This window comes from Rhinatrema bivittatum, chromosome 1 (genome assembly GCF_901001135.1).
Source record: "Rhinatrema bivittatum chromosome 1, aRhiBiv1.1, whole genome shotgun sequence".
In the NCBI taxonomy this organism is placed as follows: domain Eukaryota; kingdom Metazoa; phylum Chordata; class Amphibia; order Gymnophiona; family Rhinatrematidae; genus Rhinatrema; species Rhinatrema bivittatum.
In genome coordinates this window covers 501,329,668-501,347,972 of record NC_042615.1, presented here as the reverse complement: position 1 = coordinate 501,347,972, position 18,305 = coordinate 501,329,668, and the positions used below count along the sequence as shown (strand labels likewise).

The 18,305-nt window shown below is 44.6% G+C and overlaps 1 protein-coding gene across 1 annotated transcript in view; it reads right to left on the bottom strand.

Annotated features, from left to right (window-relative positions):
* The window catches only part of IRAK1 (interleukin 1 receptor associated kinase 1), a 126,432-nt gene that overhangs the window by 49,667 nt on the left and 58,460 nt on the right, over nt 1–18,305 (bottom strand). Inside the window, exons 3-7 of the mRNA XM_029609860.1 lie at nt 2,439–2,618; nt 2,117–2,265; nt 1,805–1,990; nt 1,430–1,494; nt 428–542 (exon numbers count right to left, since the gene is read on the bottom strand). Of these exons, the coding sequence (XP_029465720.1) occupies nt 428–542; nt 1,430–1,494; nt 1,805–1,990; nt 2,117–2,265; nt 2,439–2,618 (695 nt within the window). The remainder of the gene's footprint in view (nt 1–427; nt 543–1,429; nt 1,495–1,804; nt 1,991–2,116; nt 2,266–2,438; nt 2,619–18,305) is intronic.

Genomic DNA, 18,305 nt, shown 5'->3' with positions numbered 1-18,305 from the left:
TTGCAGCATCCCTGCTTCTGAGACAGGCCGGCACACTGTGGAGCACTTCGGCACAGCTCTAGCTGCGGGGGAGGGGGGGGGGCATTGGTGGTGGTAGTGTAATGCCATGGCAAGATGTGTGTGTGTGTGGGGGGGGGGGGGTGGAGGTGGTGGTAACTGGAACCTGATCATTTTTCATTTATCTATGTTTTATCTCTATATATAACGTCATGTCTCTAGTGGTTTACTGTTGTACTTTGAAGATTTTTTTTTTTTTTTAATCAACTTGAACGTGTGCATGTCCTGCTCTGAATTTTCTTGTATCTGATTTTCCTGCGTCTCCCCTTGAGCACCCTGGTGGAAAGGTGAGTCACGCAAGAAACAAAATCAGAGCAGCTGCTGCAGGACTCTCAGCCGAAGGTCCTGGGAGCTGAAACCCTGGAGATACCTGTCTGTGCAGCCAGCCTTCCAGCGAGCCGTTGGGCAGATACACATAGATGAGGCAGTACACGTCTTTCTCGATGCAGTACCCGGCCAGGCTGATGATGTTTGGGTGCTGGAGCCTGTAGCAGATGAGAATACCAAATCAATCAAGAAGGAACTGGATATCAGATTCCTACCTTCTGCCACCAAAACACAACAGCAGCCATGCAAACCCAGCAGGGAGAGCAATAATGTGTGCAGAGGTTTAAATGATATCACTTTATATTATAATTTTTTTTTGCATTTGTTAACTTAATTCACTGGGTTTAATAAGCAACCAATAAACACCCCCCTGCATTGCCCTGAAATACCTGTACCTGGACGGAAGGCTGTAAGTACTGAGTCAGGTGAGAAGTATCTTTGGAGAGGGGGGGGGGGGGGAAATGGAGTGGGAGTGAGTGAGGCAGGAGAAGTTGGTTCCAGAATGGACCCTTTGATCCCCAGCAAGGCCTTTCCATAGACTTGCTAACTGGAGCAGCACTGGTAGTCTTGCACTAGTTTGTTTTGGTTGTTTTGGTTTTTTTGTTCTCTGTTTAGGCTTATTTTGGCTGTGCAGATTCCTCCTACTCCTTGGAGCTTCCTGCTCCACTGGAACTAAAAACTGGGCTCTTACTCCAGGAGCCTTTGGTTTGCCACTGTTAGGAGTTGTTCGTCTATTTTATACATCCACCCCCAAAATTCATTTAATCCGATTATTGCAGCAAAATGTTCTCATGCTGGGGAGAACTCAACAAGGCTCCTTCTAGGATCCCAAAACTATGGGCTCTGGATCCAGCCACTAGGCCTCACTGTTGTGTAATGACAAATTCCCTTTCCCAAGGGGCTGAAAGTGCTACATGTGCAGCATCCCCAGCTGACCTGGGGAGCGGAAAACCTCATCTAGGAATCGTACTCAAGGTCGGTCTGCATGGCCAGTACACAGCTCTGCCACCAGGCATAGAGAGCGCGAGATACCCCCTGTACTTACTGTGAGAGTTTCTGCACCTCTGCCAGGAAGCTCTGCTTCACCACGCTCCACTCCAGCTCTGCATCCTGGGGCCCACCAGAAACCAGGAAAAATAAAAAATGAGAACAAGGACAAAAGTGGGTTGTGACTGTAGCAGGGGATGGGGGGGGGGGGGGGGGGGGGGCAGAAGGTGGCCAAAAGCTGGCGGGAGCTTCCAGGGAAGTTCATTGCCAAACAAGCCAAGAGTTGCAGAGGACACCTCTCTCCTCATGTGTGCCAAGCTGGACTATCAGATTTTCAATTCTTTTTATGTTGCAGTTGGCTTTCAGTGCTTGTGCTGCACATGAATGTTATTTTGGTTGTAAGAACATATTGCAATTCATTTCCCACCCTTACCTGCTTCAGTCTCTTAACCGCATATTCCGTGTTGCGCATCTTGGCCCTGTAGACACGACCAAAACCACCTTCACCAATCAGCAGGGACTCTGCGAAGTCCTGGGTGCCATGGACTACTTCTTCATATGGCCAAAGGAATAGGTTGGGCTCCTCTGCAGCAAGGGAGACAACTGGGCTTTTCTCAACCTAGATGAAATAAAAAGGGAAAAAAAAAAAATGGCGCATAGCATGTGTGTTGAGAAGGCCATGCTGCCTGGGGAATCTATGCCACTGCACCCACTCCCCCCCTCCCCAGTGTGGGCCCTCGAATACCTGTGGAGACAGAGCTCTGCCTCGGTTGGTGATATTGCTCCCACTGCTGCTGTCGTCCGTGCTGCTCCTGGACAGAGAGCTCTCACTGCCTATGCTGAAGAGGCTGCTGGGGGGAGGACTGGGGTGGGGCAGGGACCTCAATGGAGCCACTGGATAGAAAGTAAGAGAGGAAAAGATCGGGATATTAAAAAAACAAAAAAACCCAGACAGCAGCCATTCCCCACCCGCCATGAACAAACACACACACACGCCCCCTCCCAGACACACGCACATTGTCCTCACTCTCTTTCTTCTGATATGAGCAGGGAGCAGCAGCTGTCACCTGGGGTGAGCAGAGTCGTGGCTTCTTGATACTTGGCTCTTCTGTCAGGCTCATCAGCTAGCAATGGCGGCTGTGGGACAGGACTGGAGCGAGGAGGAGGAGGAAGAAGAGGAGGAGGAGGAGGAAGAGGGGGGTTCTGGGGCACCTTCCTGCATGGCACCTGCTGTACCTTCTTTTCCCCTGGGGAAAAAAAAAAGGAAACTGGGCATGATAAAGGGCTGATGGCAAAACTTTGTTAATTTTGCTTTCCCTTGATGTTCTTGCCATTCCTTCCCTACTTCTGACAGGATGTACGTATCCATGCAATGTATGCATCTTCCCTTTTAACTCATGTATTTTATGTTTATGATTAACCACCAGCATTTTGTGAGCATGTTCCCTCATTATTCTGTTTAAACTATGCTTATGGCTTTTTTTTTTTCTCCCCCAAATACAAACTCAAGAGTTTGTTTCTTGTAGTGGATGAATAACCTTGTGGCCAGAATGGAGAGTGCAGACAGTTTGCTTCTTTTGTACTACGCAGTGAGCCTGCTGTGCCTCTCTCTCCTCCATTCCCCCACCATCTCATTGTGCCACCAAAAACAGCCATGCCTCTCTCTAAGCCTCCATTTGTGGGTGGGTGGGAGAGCACATTCACCTCCTTGATTCCCTCGTTTTATAAGTTCCCCAGTCCTCATCATGAATGATGGTGGGAGGACAGAGACCAGGGGGATTTGCACGGGATGCTGTCAGTTACTAGTCTGATGACCGTCTTTAGAACACTATGGAATAGAGGAAGTATGCCCTCCTGCACTCTAACACAGTAAGAGACTTGGGACAAAGGGTAGGAGAGTGGCCAGGTCCTTATCTCAAGAGAACATCCATGGAGAAGGACACCGCATAGCAAAGACCTGCTCTCCAGGGTGAAGTGGAGAAGGAAGGGAGCTCCCATGTAGTCTCCAGTCTACGACTGGTCCTCTGAGAGGAGCTGCATGTAGAGCCACTGTTGAGAGCCAGATGAGATAAGAGAAAGAGTATATGATGATGGCTCACTGACAAGGAGCCAGATAAAAAAGAATGAATGAAGAGGCCAGCAAGCTTCACAGCATGTTCTAACACTGAATGAAATTATTATTTTGTTGTTTTGCTGAGTGAGCAGAGAAAAAAAGCCATGAAGTAGGTGTGGTACCTTGGGAGCAGCCATGGCTTACGAAGCTGCCAGGACAAGAGAGGCAAAACTCGGCTGGTTCCTCACCCAACTTTACACAAAAAGGAAAAAAACTCTCTCATATAGTTTCACAGTGAACTAGCTTATAAGACCAAAACTCTCCAGCTGATATTTATTAATAGCTCTTTGTGCTACATTGTTTGGAATAAAACTACTGCCTTGGTCTTTTTTTTTTTTTTTTAATATTCCTTTTTAAAAGCTGTTGCTTAAGGCCTGGTTGTTAAATCTGACTGTATTGTTGATTCCTTGACCTATTGGAATTATTTAACTTTTTTTCTTTGCTTGCCTGTAGAATCTGTTATTTCCAATAAGAAACATATAAGGGCTGCTCTTTATTTTAAGAGGAACTTTGCTTGGTGAATCTGCTGTAGGGTTCAAAGATTAGATTTACCTTTCCTATCTAGTCCACTGTACAAAGCAGTCTCTATGATGAGAAGCCAGTGAACTAAAGGTACTAGATTTGGGGTGGGGGAAGCAAAACCAAATAGAGGCACATTTTCAGTGTGCAGCCCGATTCAAAAGCATACAGCACTGCAATCTGTTAAGTGATTTGTTTAAATATAGATTGTCCTCTCTTATCTTATTGTGCACTTTAAAAGTTTGTTTTTTTTTTAATTTCTGCTGTTAAATCCTTTTCTCCTGCATATCAGTTTATTAACCTATCTATTAAATATAACGTGGGCTATCCCATCTATATAGTTTCACAGTGAATTTCCTTATAGACTAAAAAAATTCTCCAGTTGATCTTTATTAATAACTTTGTGCTATGTTGTTTGGAATAGGCCTTGCCAACTGAAAAATTTCTTATATAGCTGTAAAAATAGAGAAATTACTTATCTGATAATTTCATTTTCCTTAGTGTAGACAGATTGATAAAGGAAAGCACAAAGTTATCAGGTAAGTAATTTCTCCATTTCCTAGTGTGTAGACAGATGGACTCAGGACTAGTGGGATGTACGAAAGCTACTCCCCAACAGGGTGGGAGGCTACTCGTGGTCCAGTCAACACTGCACATGCAGGCTGCATTCTCCCAGGCCTGCACATCCAGATAAAACCTGGAAAAAGTGCATAAGGAGGACCATGTTGAAGCTCAGCAGATAGGCATAGATTAGTCTATGACACTGCCTGAACCCTAACTTGAGTAGGCAACAGCTTTCCAGCATCCATATACGCAGCCATGACCATCTCCTTAATTCAATGAGATATGTTAGCTGGTGAAGCTGGAGAACCCTGCTTACTCGCACCATGGAGAACAAACAGGTGATCCATTTTTCAAAAACACTCAGAGACCTGCAGATACCGCACAAGACGCTTAACATCCAAGAAGCGCAAAAGGTGAAACTCCTCTGCATCCCTGACCTTATCCAGGGATGACAAGGAGATGGACTGATTCAAATGAAAGTCCGAGACTACCTTGGGCAAGAAGGATGGAACAGTACGCAGCTGTAACGCCCCTGGAGTCACCCAAAGGAATGGCTCCCGGCAAGACAAGGCCTGCAGCTCAGAAATCCAACGTGCAGAACATATAGCCACCAAGGTCAACAAGGCTACCCAGTGGTCGGAACGTAGGGCCCACCAAAAAATCCAGCACCAAATTAAGACTCCACAATGGAACTGGTAACATCAAGGGATGCCTAAGTTGCTTCACTCCCTTCAAAAAACAGGCCATATCAGGATGAGACAAGGAAACACCATTCATCAGGCCTCTGAAACATGCAAGAGCTGCAACCTGACCTTCAAGGAATTAAGGGCCAAGCCTTTAATCCATCCTGCAAAAAAAATACAGAATGAGAGGAATATTAACTTAACGATTAAGAACAACCACTCCTCACACCAGGCCTCAAAAACTCTCCAAACCCACACATAAGCCAAGGAAGTGGAGAACTTGCAAGCACAGAGCAGTGGGGTAGCCACAGGTGGGCCTGGGTGGGCAGCTGCCCACCCAATTTAGACCCAGATCCACCCAACTGGAACCGGAACTGCAAGGCTGTCGCGGGAACCCATCCCTGTGAGCCATCACGGCACAGATGGGGAAGCGGTGCTGCGACCATATGGCTGACCGATCTTCCTGTTTGGGGGAGCGGAAGCGCCGCGCACAGCTTCCGCTTCCTCCCCCCAAAGCGGAAGATCAGCTGGCCTCTCCTGCTATCTTCGGGCCGTATGGCCCATCGATCTTCCTGCTTGGGGGGGGGGGGGGGGGAAGGAAGCGGAAGTTCTGCGCAGTGCTTCCGCTCCCCCCTCCAAACAGGAAGATTGGTGGACCATACGGCCCGAAGATAGCAGGAGGCCAGCTGATCTTCCTGCTTTGGGGGGAGGAAGCGGAAGCTGTGCACGCGCTTGAATGTGTATGTGTGGATGAAAATGGGACCCCATGTGTGTGTGTGAGAGAACAGAAGCTTGAATATGTGGGTGAGAATGGGAGCCTGGGTGAGAATGGAAGCTTGAACATGTGGGTAAGAATGGGTGCGACTGGGAGCATGAGTGAGAATGGGAGTCTGGGTTTGTGTGTGCATAAGAATATAAGCCTGGGGAGGGGTGAGAAAGTGAGAGCTTGTATGTGTGTGTGGGGGGGGGGGGAAGAGCATATGAGAGTGAGAGCATGAGTGTGTGAGGGGGAGTCTGTGAGAGAAAGCGTGAGTGTGTGGAAGGGAAGACGACAGTAATATAAGAAAGACACTGAAAAGGAATTAGGAAATAAGCGACAAGGGAAAAAAAATGGGAAAGAGAGACCAGGACCAACTGATTAGAAAAATACAAAGATCAGACAAAAGGTAAAAAAAAAAAAAAAAAAAATTATTGAGATGTTAGCAATTTAAATATAAGCAACACAACCACCCTCTCAAAATTTATGGACAGGTGTAGCCGTGTATAAAATTGTAATAAGAAGGCTAAATTACCACAAATCACTGTGAATTATGTTTTTTTGTATCATTAAGTAGACCTCATACATACGTGTAGATGTAAATGTTATTCAGCATAATGTTTTACACAAGTAGTATAATCATGGGTCAGAAAATAATTTTATATGCTTAGTGAGTCCAAAGTGAAAAAAAATTCAAAGTTGATGTAGCATGACATTTCCCATTGTATTTATTGTTACAGAATTTCTTAACGCATCATAGTATTGACAACATTCAATTTCTTAAGATAAATGTAGCTACTTTGCTTTTTTTGCACGTGAAGAAACGCCTGAGAGTTAAAGGTGTTACAAGGCTCGAGGTGTACTAGCCCGACATGGACCGTGTTTCGGCGTCTGCCTTCATCAAGGGGCCAAATGTATGTGAGATGATTTTCACGGCATTTTCACCAACATGGAAGTAATGCGTTTCCTCACATTTCTACATTATCTTAAGAAATTGAATGTTGTCAATACTATGATGCGTTAAGAAATTCTGCAACAACGAATACAATGAGAAATGTCATGCAACATCAAATTTGAATTCTTTTCACTTTGGACTCACTAAGCATATAAAATTCTTTTCTGACCCATGAATATACTACTGGTGTAAAACGTTATGCTGAATAGCATTCACATCCACGCCTATGTATGAGGTCTACTCAATGATACAAAAACACATAATTCACGGTGATTTGTTTTGTTGATAATCTGTGGTACTTTAGCCTTATTATTATGAGCAATTTAAATATGTCATCTTTGGGAATGTGCATTTCTTATATTTTTGTATTTTGCTCTTTAAGTATTCCACTGTTCAGAAAGTTTAGTTTCTCAGGCTTTCTATTTTGGTTTTATCTGCATGTTTCTGTTTCTAATTTATAGTCTCTTATTTCTATATTAGGTAAGGGTCGGTTTCTGTTTTGCCTGTGTGTGTGACTGAAGTGAAGTCTATCTTGCTAGCGTGTAGTTTCTCTGTAGTAGTAGCCCAGCTTGTTCTGTTATTCCCGTAGGTGATGTATTAATGTTCTAGGGCCTGGTGTAGTATTTGCAATGCTGCTTTTTCATAAGGTTGCTGTTATTTGAATCCTGAGTCAGTGCTGTGACTGTATGGCAAGGTTCTAGATGCTTCTTTCTTTGCAAGAGTTTGTGTTACTTCACAAAATAGCAGTGGAGAGTGTTATTTTTTGCTGAGGTGACATCAGAATTTGAAAATTTTTTTCATGCTAGTTGTAATGTGAATTGCCCTAGCTCTGTGCTGCACTTGTTCTGATGATTAATTATATTTTATTGTATTTATGAAGATTTCTGGTTTTCTGCAAATATGGTTCATGAAAGAATACATTAATTTTTGTTTTATTACATGGTTGGATCTGATTGTTTTCTATACTTGTGCATTTATAAACTGCAATAAATATAAAATAAATTCTGATTAATAAGGAATTTTTAATGCTGGTAAGTGCTTGAAATAATTGAAATAAATTAAGTTTCATACATGATGCATAATGGCTGTTGCAAATTACTTAGAAAGCCATTCTAGGGTGTAGTATATGGCATTATTTATCAGTAAGAAAACAACTAGTAGACCTGCATGTCTACAGCCCACCCATGTTTACTCTGTGCCAGTGGCATAGCCAGAATTGATTTTTTGGGTGGGCACAAGGTTAAGTGGCAATCACTGCAGAGGAATAACCAAGCTTTAACAGGTAAGCCCTCTCAAGAGCCAAACCGTAAGACAGAATAGAGTCCTACCCTCATGAAGAACCAGTCCCATGTGTTGTGGAAGACAAGGGGGGGCCCCCACCAGGTGTCATCGTAAATCTTCATACCACAGACGCCTGGGCCAGTCTAGCACCTTCGGTCATGCGAATTATCTTACCCAGTAAGGGCCACAGAGGAAAGGCACAAAGCAATTTGTCTTCTGGCCGGACCTGAACAAGAACGTCTATTCCCAGAGACCACGGATCTCTGTGATTGTAGAAGTGAGGAACCTTCGCATTTTGAGAAGTTGCAGCAGGTCTAGGAACAGAAGGCCCCAGTGATCCACAATCAGCCAAAATGCCTTGGCTGACAACACCCACTCTCCTGGGTCCAGACTCTCCCTGCTGAGAAAGTCCATTCTTAAGTTATCTTTTCCTGCAATGTGAGAGGCCAAGATCTGCAGATGACCTTCCGCCCATTCAACCGTGGAGACTCACATCTGTCATTGAGTACCAACCAGGCCGGGAGGACAAGGGAACTCCCTCTCAGATGATCCTCTTGCAACCGCCACTGGAGCTAAGTTGAACTGAACCGCATAATCCTGAGACTGCGAGTTTCAACAAGATAGCAGAGAGTGCTGAAGATGATGCATATGCGTCCTTGCTGACAGCACCACTGCCAGGGTAGCTGCCAGAGTACCTGTAAGTAGGACCACACTATAGAGTTTATGGTGTTCATCAACTGACGCACTTGAGACATCAATCTCTGGATCCAAACTTCCGGTAGGAAAGCTGTGTCCTGTCCCATGTCGAACCGGACCCCCATATACTACAATGACTGGAATGGATGAAAATTGCTCTTGGTCAGGTTCACCACCTAACCGAGCTCCTGCAATGAGATTTTATTTTATTTATTTATTTATTTAGAGTTTTTATATACCGGCAATCATGAAAACATATCTTGCTGGTTTACATCGAACAGGAGTGCATTATAAACAAAAACTAGAACTGTGGTGTCCGAAAGTACAGTTACATTTAACAAGGGTAGCCGAACTTGGAGAAGGAAGAAGAGAGGAGAGAAAAGAGATGGTTAAACAATATACAATTTAGATATAGTATACAGAATAAATGTTATATACATTGTATGTCACCAGGTGGCTCTCTTCCTGAGACTTGGCTCGAATCAGCCAGTTGTCCAAATACGGGTGCACCAGGATTCCTTCTTTTCGCAATACCACCGCTACCACCACCATAATCTTGGAAAATGTTATGGGAGCGGTGGCTAGACCAAAAGCAGTACCTGAAATGGATAATGGCGCCTAAAAACTACAAAGCGATGAAAGCATTTGTGTTCCAATTGGATGGGAATATGAAGGTAAGCCTCTGACAGATCCAAGGAGGTCAGAAATTCCCCTGATTGCACTGCCATTATTACAGAGTGTAAGGTTTCTATTTGAAAATGAGTCACCTTCAAGTGACTGTTGATCCTATTGAGATCCAAGATGGGACGAAAGGAGCCCTCCTCCTTGGGCACAACAAAATAAGAACATAAGAAATTGCCATGCTGGGTCAGACCAAGGGTCCATCAAGCCCAGCATCCTGTTTCCAACAGAGGCCAAAACCAGGCCACAAGAACCTGGCAATTACCCAAAAACTAAGAAGATCTAATAAATGGAATATCGCTCCATACTTTGAGACGTGGCACCAGAATGATAGCCCACAGTCTGAGGAGCCTTTGAAGTGTGAACTCCACTGCCTGCTTCATCTGCGGAGAGTGGCAAGGGGACACCATGAACATGTCCTGAGGAATACTGCAAAATTCCAGTGCTTACCCTTCACGTATCACCTCCAGGACCCACTGGTTCGATGTGATTTCGACCCACCTCTGATAAAAGACAGACATCCCCCTATTTCCTGTTCCAAAAGGTGGATCGGCAAACCTTCATTGGGAAGCTCGGGAAGGTCTACCACCCGAGCCCACTCCTCTCTTCTGCTGTTGGGGACAAAAGGACTGAGATCTACCGAAAGGCTGAGTACGCTGAAAAGTCGTCCCTCTGTAGGGATGAAAACACCTGGAACCCTGAAACGACCCCTCATACCAAAGGGGTACTGTAACTGTTTCTTATCCTCCAGCAACTGAGGCACCGGAGACTTGCCCCACTTACTGACCAGTTTCTCCAACTCACTCCCAAACAAGAGAGTGAGCCTTTAAAGGGCATCTTGGTAAGATTGGATTTGGAAGCTGTGTCAGCTGACCAATTTTGTAACCAGAGTTGATGCCTGGCCCCTATCTCCAAAGCCACTCCTCTGGCCGAGGTCCGGACCAAATCACAGCCTGCATCTGCTAAAGAGGTGGCAGCAGGCTTCATAACTGCTCTAGAATTCCCTCCAGACTCAACCACCTGAGAGAGAAGCAGAAAGATCTTGCCACTAGGGCACAACAGGAGGCAATCTGTAAATTCATCACCACTGCCTCAAAGGCTTGCTTAAGAATAGCCTCAATCCTATCACATACATCATTTCAAGGCCGCTCCTCCGTCTTCAGGGATAGTCATCCACTTAGACATTGCGTCTTCCCAGAGTGAATGCTCTGGTATGTGCCAACACTCCCTCACAGCTGGATCAGGGAGTACAGGCTTTACAATGACTGGCCCCCTTTAAAATTTGCCTCTGAGGCATCCCATTCCAGATCAATCAATTTCTGGATGGCATCTATCACCGGAAAAAAACAAGAGGCTTTACGTAAGGAGACCAAAATGGGATTCTTCCTTTGCTCTGACATAGCATGCAAACCAGGAACACCCAGCTATTTCAAGGTCTGGGAAATCGGGGCTGGCAGTTCATCTCTACGAAAGAACCGCAACATGGTTTGATATGGTTCCAGCCCTGGAGGAATTTCCCCATCTTCCAGGGGATGAAGTTCATCGTGATTACCAATGCCATCCGGATTCCTGTCGGGAACACCTGCAGGGAGCCAAGGTGAGCCCCGGTGCTTAAGCAGAGGACTGGAAGAGGGAGGAGCCACCAGCTGAGGTCTGACTGGGAGAAGAGGACAACTGCGCCTGAAGAAAAAGCTTGTAAACCTTGAAAAGTTCCACCCAAGAAAAAGCAGCTGGGTCCAGACCAAGCCCAGAAGAAACTGTAGCTGGTCCCACTGAATTACCCTCACCAGCAGAGGAGCCAGTTTAAAGAGAACCAATATCTGGTGTCCCCCCAGTCAAGGCCGCGACCAAACCATCATCAGAAAGGGAAGAGCCAGGCTTAACAAAATCAAAGGAAGACAATTTTCCCTGAGCATCTCAGCAGCACTGACACAGGATAGAAGCCAGGTCAGGCTGAGAAGCCCTAATATGACAGGCAACACAAATAGGAAGACACTTAGGCTTCTTGCTTACTGGCACCATTGCTGCAGTAAACATGTGTCGGAACGGCTCACGCTCAAAAATGAAATGCAGCCAAAAAATAAGCACCTGGGGGTGGGGGGGGGGGGGGGCTTTTCTGCCGGGGACAGGAATGACCGCATGAGAACAGAGTTCTACCCACCGGAACTTTATTAAGCTGAAAACTCTAATCCTGAATCCCGGAATCTGGCTTGCTGACACACCTCAGGGTAGCTATCACAGTCGAGATGGCATCGAAGAGGAAAACTGCAGATTTAAAGCAGTTTTCGTTTAGCAAACTGCCACCGGAGCTGGCTGAAGAAGGCATGGGCAGGCCTGAGCAAGCCGCATTGGGCGGAGCCGTAGTAAATTTACAAGATGGAGCCGGTGATACCTCACCAGATGGCACCGAAGCCACATCGGTCACCCCACAACTACGAGAAGAGATTCGGGGTTGGTTCCTGGAAATCAGGTCAGACCTCAAACTGCATTAAAAAGAGCCTCCAACACTGAATTGTGGGAAGATCTTATAATGCTGGGACACAGTTGACGATATTGATGTGTGCTCAGACAACCATGCAGCAGCATTGAATAAACTAAATCCACAGCTGGATGGAAAAAGGAATTATCCAACTTTCAAGATAAAATTGAAGACCTAGAGAATAGGTCTCGAAGGTGCAATATCCGAATTTGGAGAGTACCTGACTCTGCCGAATATGCAATTGCACAGGAGGTGGATGAGAAAGTGTGTAAAGCCATATTGCAGGAAGGAAACCCTCCAAATGGAGATGTGGCTGACGCACCAAGGGACATTAGAAAGGGCACATCAAGCTCTGGGTCTGAGGATGGACGCTAGACCAAGGGACATGGCGCTTTTTGCCATAGCTATGGAAACAGATAAATACTGGAAGCCGCTAAAAAGAAAAAAAAACACCTGGCCATGGGAAGGCCACTCCTTGAGCATTTATCAAGATTTGGCATCATCCATGCTGAAGCGGCAATTCTAACTACGTGAGGCAACATCCTTCATGAGATCTGAGAACATTCGCTATAGATGGACTTTCCCGTTTGGACTCCAATTCATGATAAATGGAACAACTCGAGTAAAAACGCTGTCTGAGGCAGCAGAGGCCTTAGATAAGGCTGGATTTAGGTCGTTTCGTAAGGCATGAGAGTGAATGCAAATAAGGAGTCTGAGTGCCATATTATTAGTATAATACATTAGTTTTTGGATTTGAGATATTAGAAGTAATTTTAAGATTTTATAATGGTTTGTAATATTTTTAGTATTTTAATGATTAGAATTTAATTTTAATAGTTTGTATTCTATGTGACCCGTGGAGATGGAATTACTGTGCAACTGTATACAAAAATTGTATAAATAAAAATAAATAAATACTGCTAAGCAAGTGACTAGAACACAGAATTGATGACCATCCTCGCTGGCACAGAGTTGGTAAAGGAGTAAGGTGCTTGTGTAGACACTCTGAAGACTCCAGATCTGCACTATCAGATCAAGGCTGAAGACTGGACGACTATTTCTGCACCTATGTGTAAGCTACGTCTTAAGGACTTATTTGAATATGATGGGAAAGATGGACCTACTCATGGTCCTCTTATTATGCTGCAGCTTCAGATTAATATAACCTTTTATTAATAGCCAAGTTCTTTATGCGCAATGTTGTGTGTTCCGGGAGGGGGGGGGGGAGGAAAGAGGCCCAGATGGGCTGTTCCAGACAGCACTGGGTGCCCACCACAGACAGGCGATGACCACCTGGGTGGTTAGGTGGTATGATCAGGGGGGGGGGGGGGTGACTCCAGGTAGCTGGTTTAATAATATCTGCATAATGGGGATGGGTTTATGGATAGTGTGAGGATTACTGTATTGCTGTATGGGAGCTCTTTTTGTACTTCAATCATGACAATGGTAGAAAGCATTGTACTGGTTAATGTGAAAGGGTTAAATTACCATCACAAATGTTTTTTTTATTAGAACAGGAGCTATTGGCTAATAGAGCGACAATAGCAATGATACATGAAACCCACTTATGCAAAAGGCATGAACATCTTCTAGCATTTAGGCAATTTCCCCATAGATACCTCTGGGCAAGCACTAAAGATACAAAATATTTATTTATATATACAGACATTCGATCTGCCATATCACATTGGTTTACAGTGAAATTGGAATTAAGAGGACATAGCTCTTATTATATCTTACAGTATAACTTAGCATCTACATTAACTGGAGTAATGAAACGTTGACTATGTTCATAGCAGCAAACAATGTTAACGAGGGTCAAAGGTGCTAGGGAGGACCTAGTCTTCATGTTCTCTTACAGTGTAACTTAACATACATTATAATTGAAAATAACTTAACAGGATGCTACTATGGGCATTATCAGTGAGTATCAATGTAATATCTTACAGAGTAATCTTTGGGTGGGCAGCTACTTTTTGTATAGTGTTGGGGGGTGGTTGGCTTTAGGAGGCTGATGAGAAGGCTTTTTGAAAGAGCCATGTCTTCAGGTGTTTTTTTTTTAAATTTTGTGACATGGGTTCTGTTCTTAGATGTACTGGTAGGTTGTTCCAAAGAGCCGGGCCTTCCACTGATAGTGCGCGCACTCTTACCGTTTTCAGGTGCGCCACTTTCGGTGGGGGAATTGGAAGTAGCCCAGTGTTAGTGGAGCAGAGACTCCTCTGGGGGATGTGATAGTGTAAGGATGCATTTAGCCAGTCAATCCTGTCATTGTTGAGCGTTTTGTGAATAAGGGTAAGGCGTTGTATTGTATTCTGAATGGGATGGGTAGCCAGTGAAGGTCTTTGAGGATTGGTATGATGTGATCCGATCTTTTACTGTTGGTGAGCGATCTTGCTGCAGCATTCTGTAATAGCTGCAATGGTCTGAGGGTAGCAGCCGGGAGGCCCAGGAGAAGGACGTTGCAGTAATTGAGTTTTGAGAATAGTAGTGCCTGCAGAACAGTTCTAAAGTCTTCGGTGTAAAGAAGTGGTTTGAGGTTTGGTTTTTTTTTTTTTTTTAGGATTTAGAGTTTGAAGTATCCATCTTTTAATCACAGAGTTGATGTGTTTTTTAAAGCTTAGTTCGCTGTCTGTGACGACACCTAAAGTTGTTTACGGTAGAGATTATTTGATTCTTCATATGGGAGGCTGTGCAATCGTGGGAGAGATGTGGTGGTTTTGTTATATGTAGGATTTCAGTTTTACTATGGTTGAGTGTGAGAGACACTGAATGATTTCAGATAAAGTCTCCCAGAGTTTTAGGGTGTTCTTGAGGGACTCTTAAGGGGGAGCAGAATTTGGACATCGTCCACATAGATGTAGAAGGATAGGCCTAGTCTGGATAGAAATTTACAGAGGGGCAGCATGTAAATGTTAAAGAGGGTGGATGATAAGGAAGATCCTTGTGGGTCGCCATGTGGAAGGTGTATTTGTTTGGATTCTGTTGAGTTTAGTCTTTCTTTGTAGGATCTGCCTGATAGGTAGGAGTTGAACCATTTGATCATGGAGTCGCATAGGCCAATTTCTCTTAATCTATTTAATAGTATTTCATGGTTAATGGTGTCAAATGCGGAGATGTCAAGTAAGATTAATAGGTAGGAGCAGCCGCTGTCAAGTCCTCTGAGGACTGCGTCAGCAAGGGTGAGTAGCAGCGTTTCAGTGCTAAAGAACATTCTGAAGCCGTGTTGGGCTGGAAATATGTTCTGGTTTTCCAGATGCTCGGTGAGTTGGCGATTGACAATTTTTTCTAGGATCTTAGCTAGGAAGGGAAGATGGAGATGGCCCTAAAGTTTGTTAGGTCGGATTTATCAAGTTGAGGTTTTTTTTTTTTAAGAATAGGCTTGATGATGGCACATTTAAGGTTGTCTGGGAAGGTACCCTGTTCGAGTGATAGGTTGATTATGTCAGCTATGGGTCTTGCAATTGGAGACTTGTTTCAGGATTTTTATTGGGATGGGGTCGAGGGGATGTTCAGCGGGATTTGTTTTCTCAATGTCTGATCTGTAAATGTATAGGATGGTTCTATATTTGTCTTTTAGGTAGGGAGTTGGGTTTCTCCTCCATCTTTTTTCCGCTTGTCTTAGTATACATTTGATACTTTTTAACTCTGGGGTATACCATGGGGCTTTATATTTGGTGGATGGCTTGATTTCTTTTCTGATAATTGGGCATTTAATTCTTGCTACTTCCGAGTAGATGGTAATCCAGGAATTTACGGCGGAGTTCGCATTATTCTTGTTTAGGGATTTCAAGGTTTCCGGAAGAATTTCAATTAGGTCCTTGTTGGTGCAAGGTTTGGTAAATTCAATGTATTTATTGAGATTGTCTCCGTGAGGAGGATTTCCAGGTGTAATTTGGTTTGTAGAAGTTTGTGATCTGACCAGGGAATTGTGGTTGCTGTGGGTGGGATGTTGTAAGAGATTTTCCCATTGATGAATATTAGATCAAGTGTGTGATCTGACCTTTGGTTGGGGGTGTTAATTATTTGTTTAAATCAGATGGCCATCATGGTGTCCATTAGGAGTTTGCAGGTGGATGAGGGAGGTATTTTATCATTATGGAGGTTGAAATCACCCAGGACAATTGCAGGAATATCCATGTTGATGTTGGTTGTGATGGCTTCTATTAGTGGAGACAGGTTGAGTTCAAGTAGGCCTGGTGGGGCGTCGAGCAGGAGAATTTATAAGTTTTTTGATTTGAAAAGGTTTATTTCAAAGGGTAGTGGTAGGTTGATGGGGTGGATTTTAAATTTAAATTTCTTTAGGGCCATAAGCAAGAGACCGCCTCCTTTTCTTTTTGGTCTGGATATGGAGTAAATGTTGTAAGTTGATTGATTAGTGCAACATCTGAGTTTCTGAGCCATGATTCAGTCAGACAAAATAAGTCAGGGTGGTTGTCTAAGAGGAGGTAGTGAATGATCGGTATCTTTTTTGTCACAGACTACACATTAAGTAGAAAAAGGGTTAAGACTGTGAGGGCCCGTGGGTTGTTTGGGTGCTTTGTTCTGCATCTATTATTGTTCCTGTTGTGGCTTAGTTTTGGGATTGTGAATCCAAAATTCCATGATGGGGTTTATGGGTTGGTAAGGATGTTGGAATAAAGTAAAATAGAGTTGTTCAAGAATAGAGTACTTACAGGTGATATGACACTAGGATCTGGCGTGCTGAGGGAGACAGTAGGATGTTAGTGTAGTTGGATTCCTGGCATGGTTGATCTGGCAATTGACTGCAGGGCAGCACAAAGGGGTTAGAACAAAGGGGCACACCAAGGGGCAGGCCCCTTTGTTGCGCTCCTTAGGCACGCGACACCTAGGGCACATAGAGGTGTGGATGACGTGGCCAGTGGGTTGGGCCTCACCTCAGGGGGGGGGGGGGGAGAAGGAGGGGCATACGGCATTGGTCGAAGGGCTGCCAGAGGAAGGCAGCACTGGGTCCAGCAGGGCTCGGGACCCTGACGGGTCAGTGCCAGTCGCACCGAGCTTGTGGTGTGGCCAGGAAGAGCCAGAGCAAGGCGGTGGGGTCCCGAGCCCTGCTGGACCCAGCACTGCCTTCCTCAGGGGTGGGTATTCTGATAGCAAGGGATTTCATACACGAAGTACGAGCTGTAATCAATGACCCACTAGAGAAATATGTTATCTTAAAATTGGATGTGGGACAGGACATCATTACACTAGTTTGTATGTACGCTCCTAATATGGGACAAGGTCCCTTTTTCCAAGTCATAGATGTTTTACTGGTAAAACATGCTGAAGGGCTCTTAATATTGGGGGGAGGGGACTACTTTAATTTAACATATAATCCTTTCCTGGCTTTTAACATATAATCCTATCACTGCGAGGCAAGCCCGCTGTTCCCTTAAGGCACTGATTACAAGGTGGGATTTGAAAGATATCCTAAATCACATAGCTACTCCTATCACTATCAAGCACACCAAGCTTACTGCCAGACTATTTCTTGGTTGACCCCCAATTACAGAATAGAGTGTCTAAGGTGGGCATAGAGTCCATTACCTGGACAGATCATGCACCTGTCTAGCTGGAGGTGCAATTAGCATCTCCCCACTCCGGACAAAGATTCTGGAGACTAAAAGAAGCATTATTAAAAGATACTAAATTTGACTCGCTTGAAGGAGGGGCTTCAAGATTATTTTAAGCTAAATACCACCCAGGCTCACTCCTCCCCAACAATCTGGGAATGCTCTAAAAACTATTGCCAGGGGATTGCTTATCTCCCAAGCTGCATACTGTAAAAAACAGAAGGGGGAGAGACGGGCAAGATTATCCGCAGAAATATCCCAGCTTTCACAGCTCCATCAATCCTTACAATGTCCTAAAATCTACCGCCAGCTGACCACTGCCAGGTCTGCCCGCCAGACCTAGATGAGGCGATTGTCCATGCATTAGAGGTAACCAAATAGCATTTTTATGAAGGGACTAAGGCGGGTCGTCTTCTAGCCAGGCATCTTCGTATAGTATTAATTCAAATAATATTTCCAAAATTAAAAATTCTAATGGTTCTCTGCTCACGTCCTCCGAAGACATACGCCAGTGTTTTACAGATTTTTATGCTTCATTATATAAAGGCAGAGGATTCAATGCGGGAGGCAGATATTGACCAATATTTAGAGACGGTATCACTTAGTTCGCTCATGCCAGGACAGCAGGCTCTT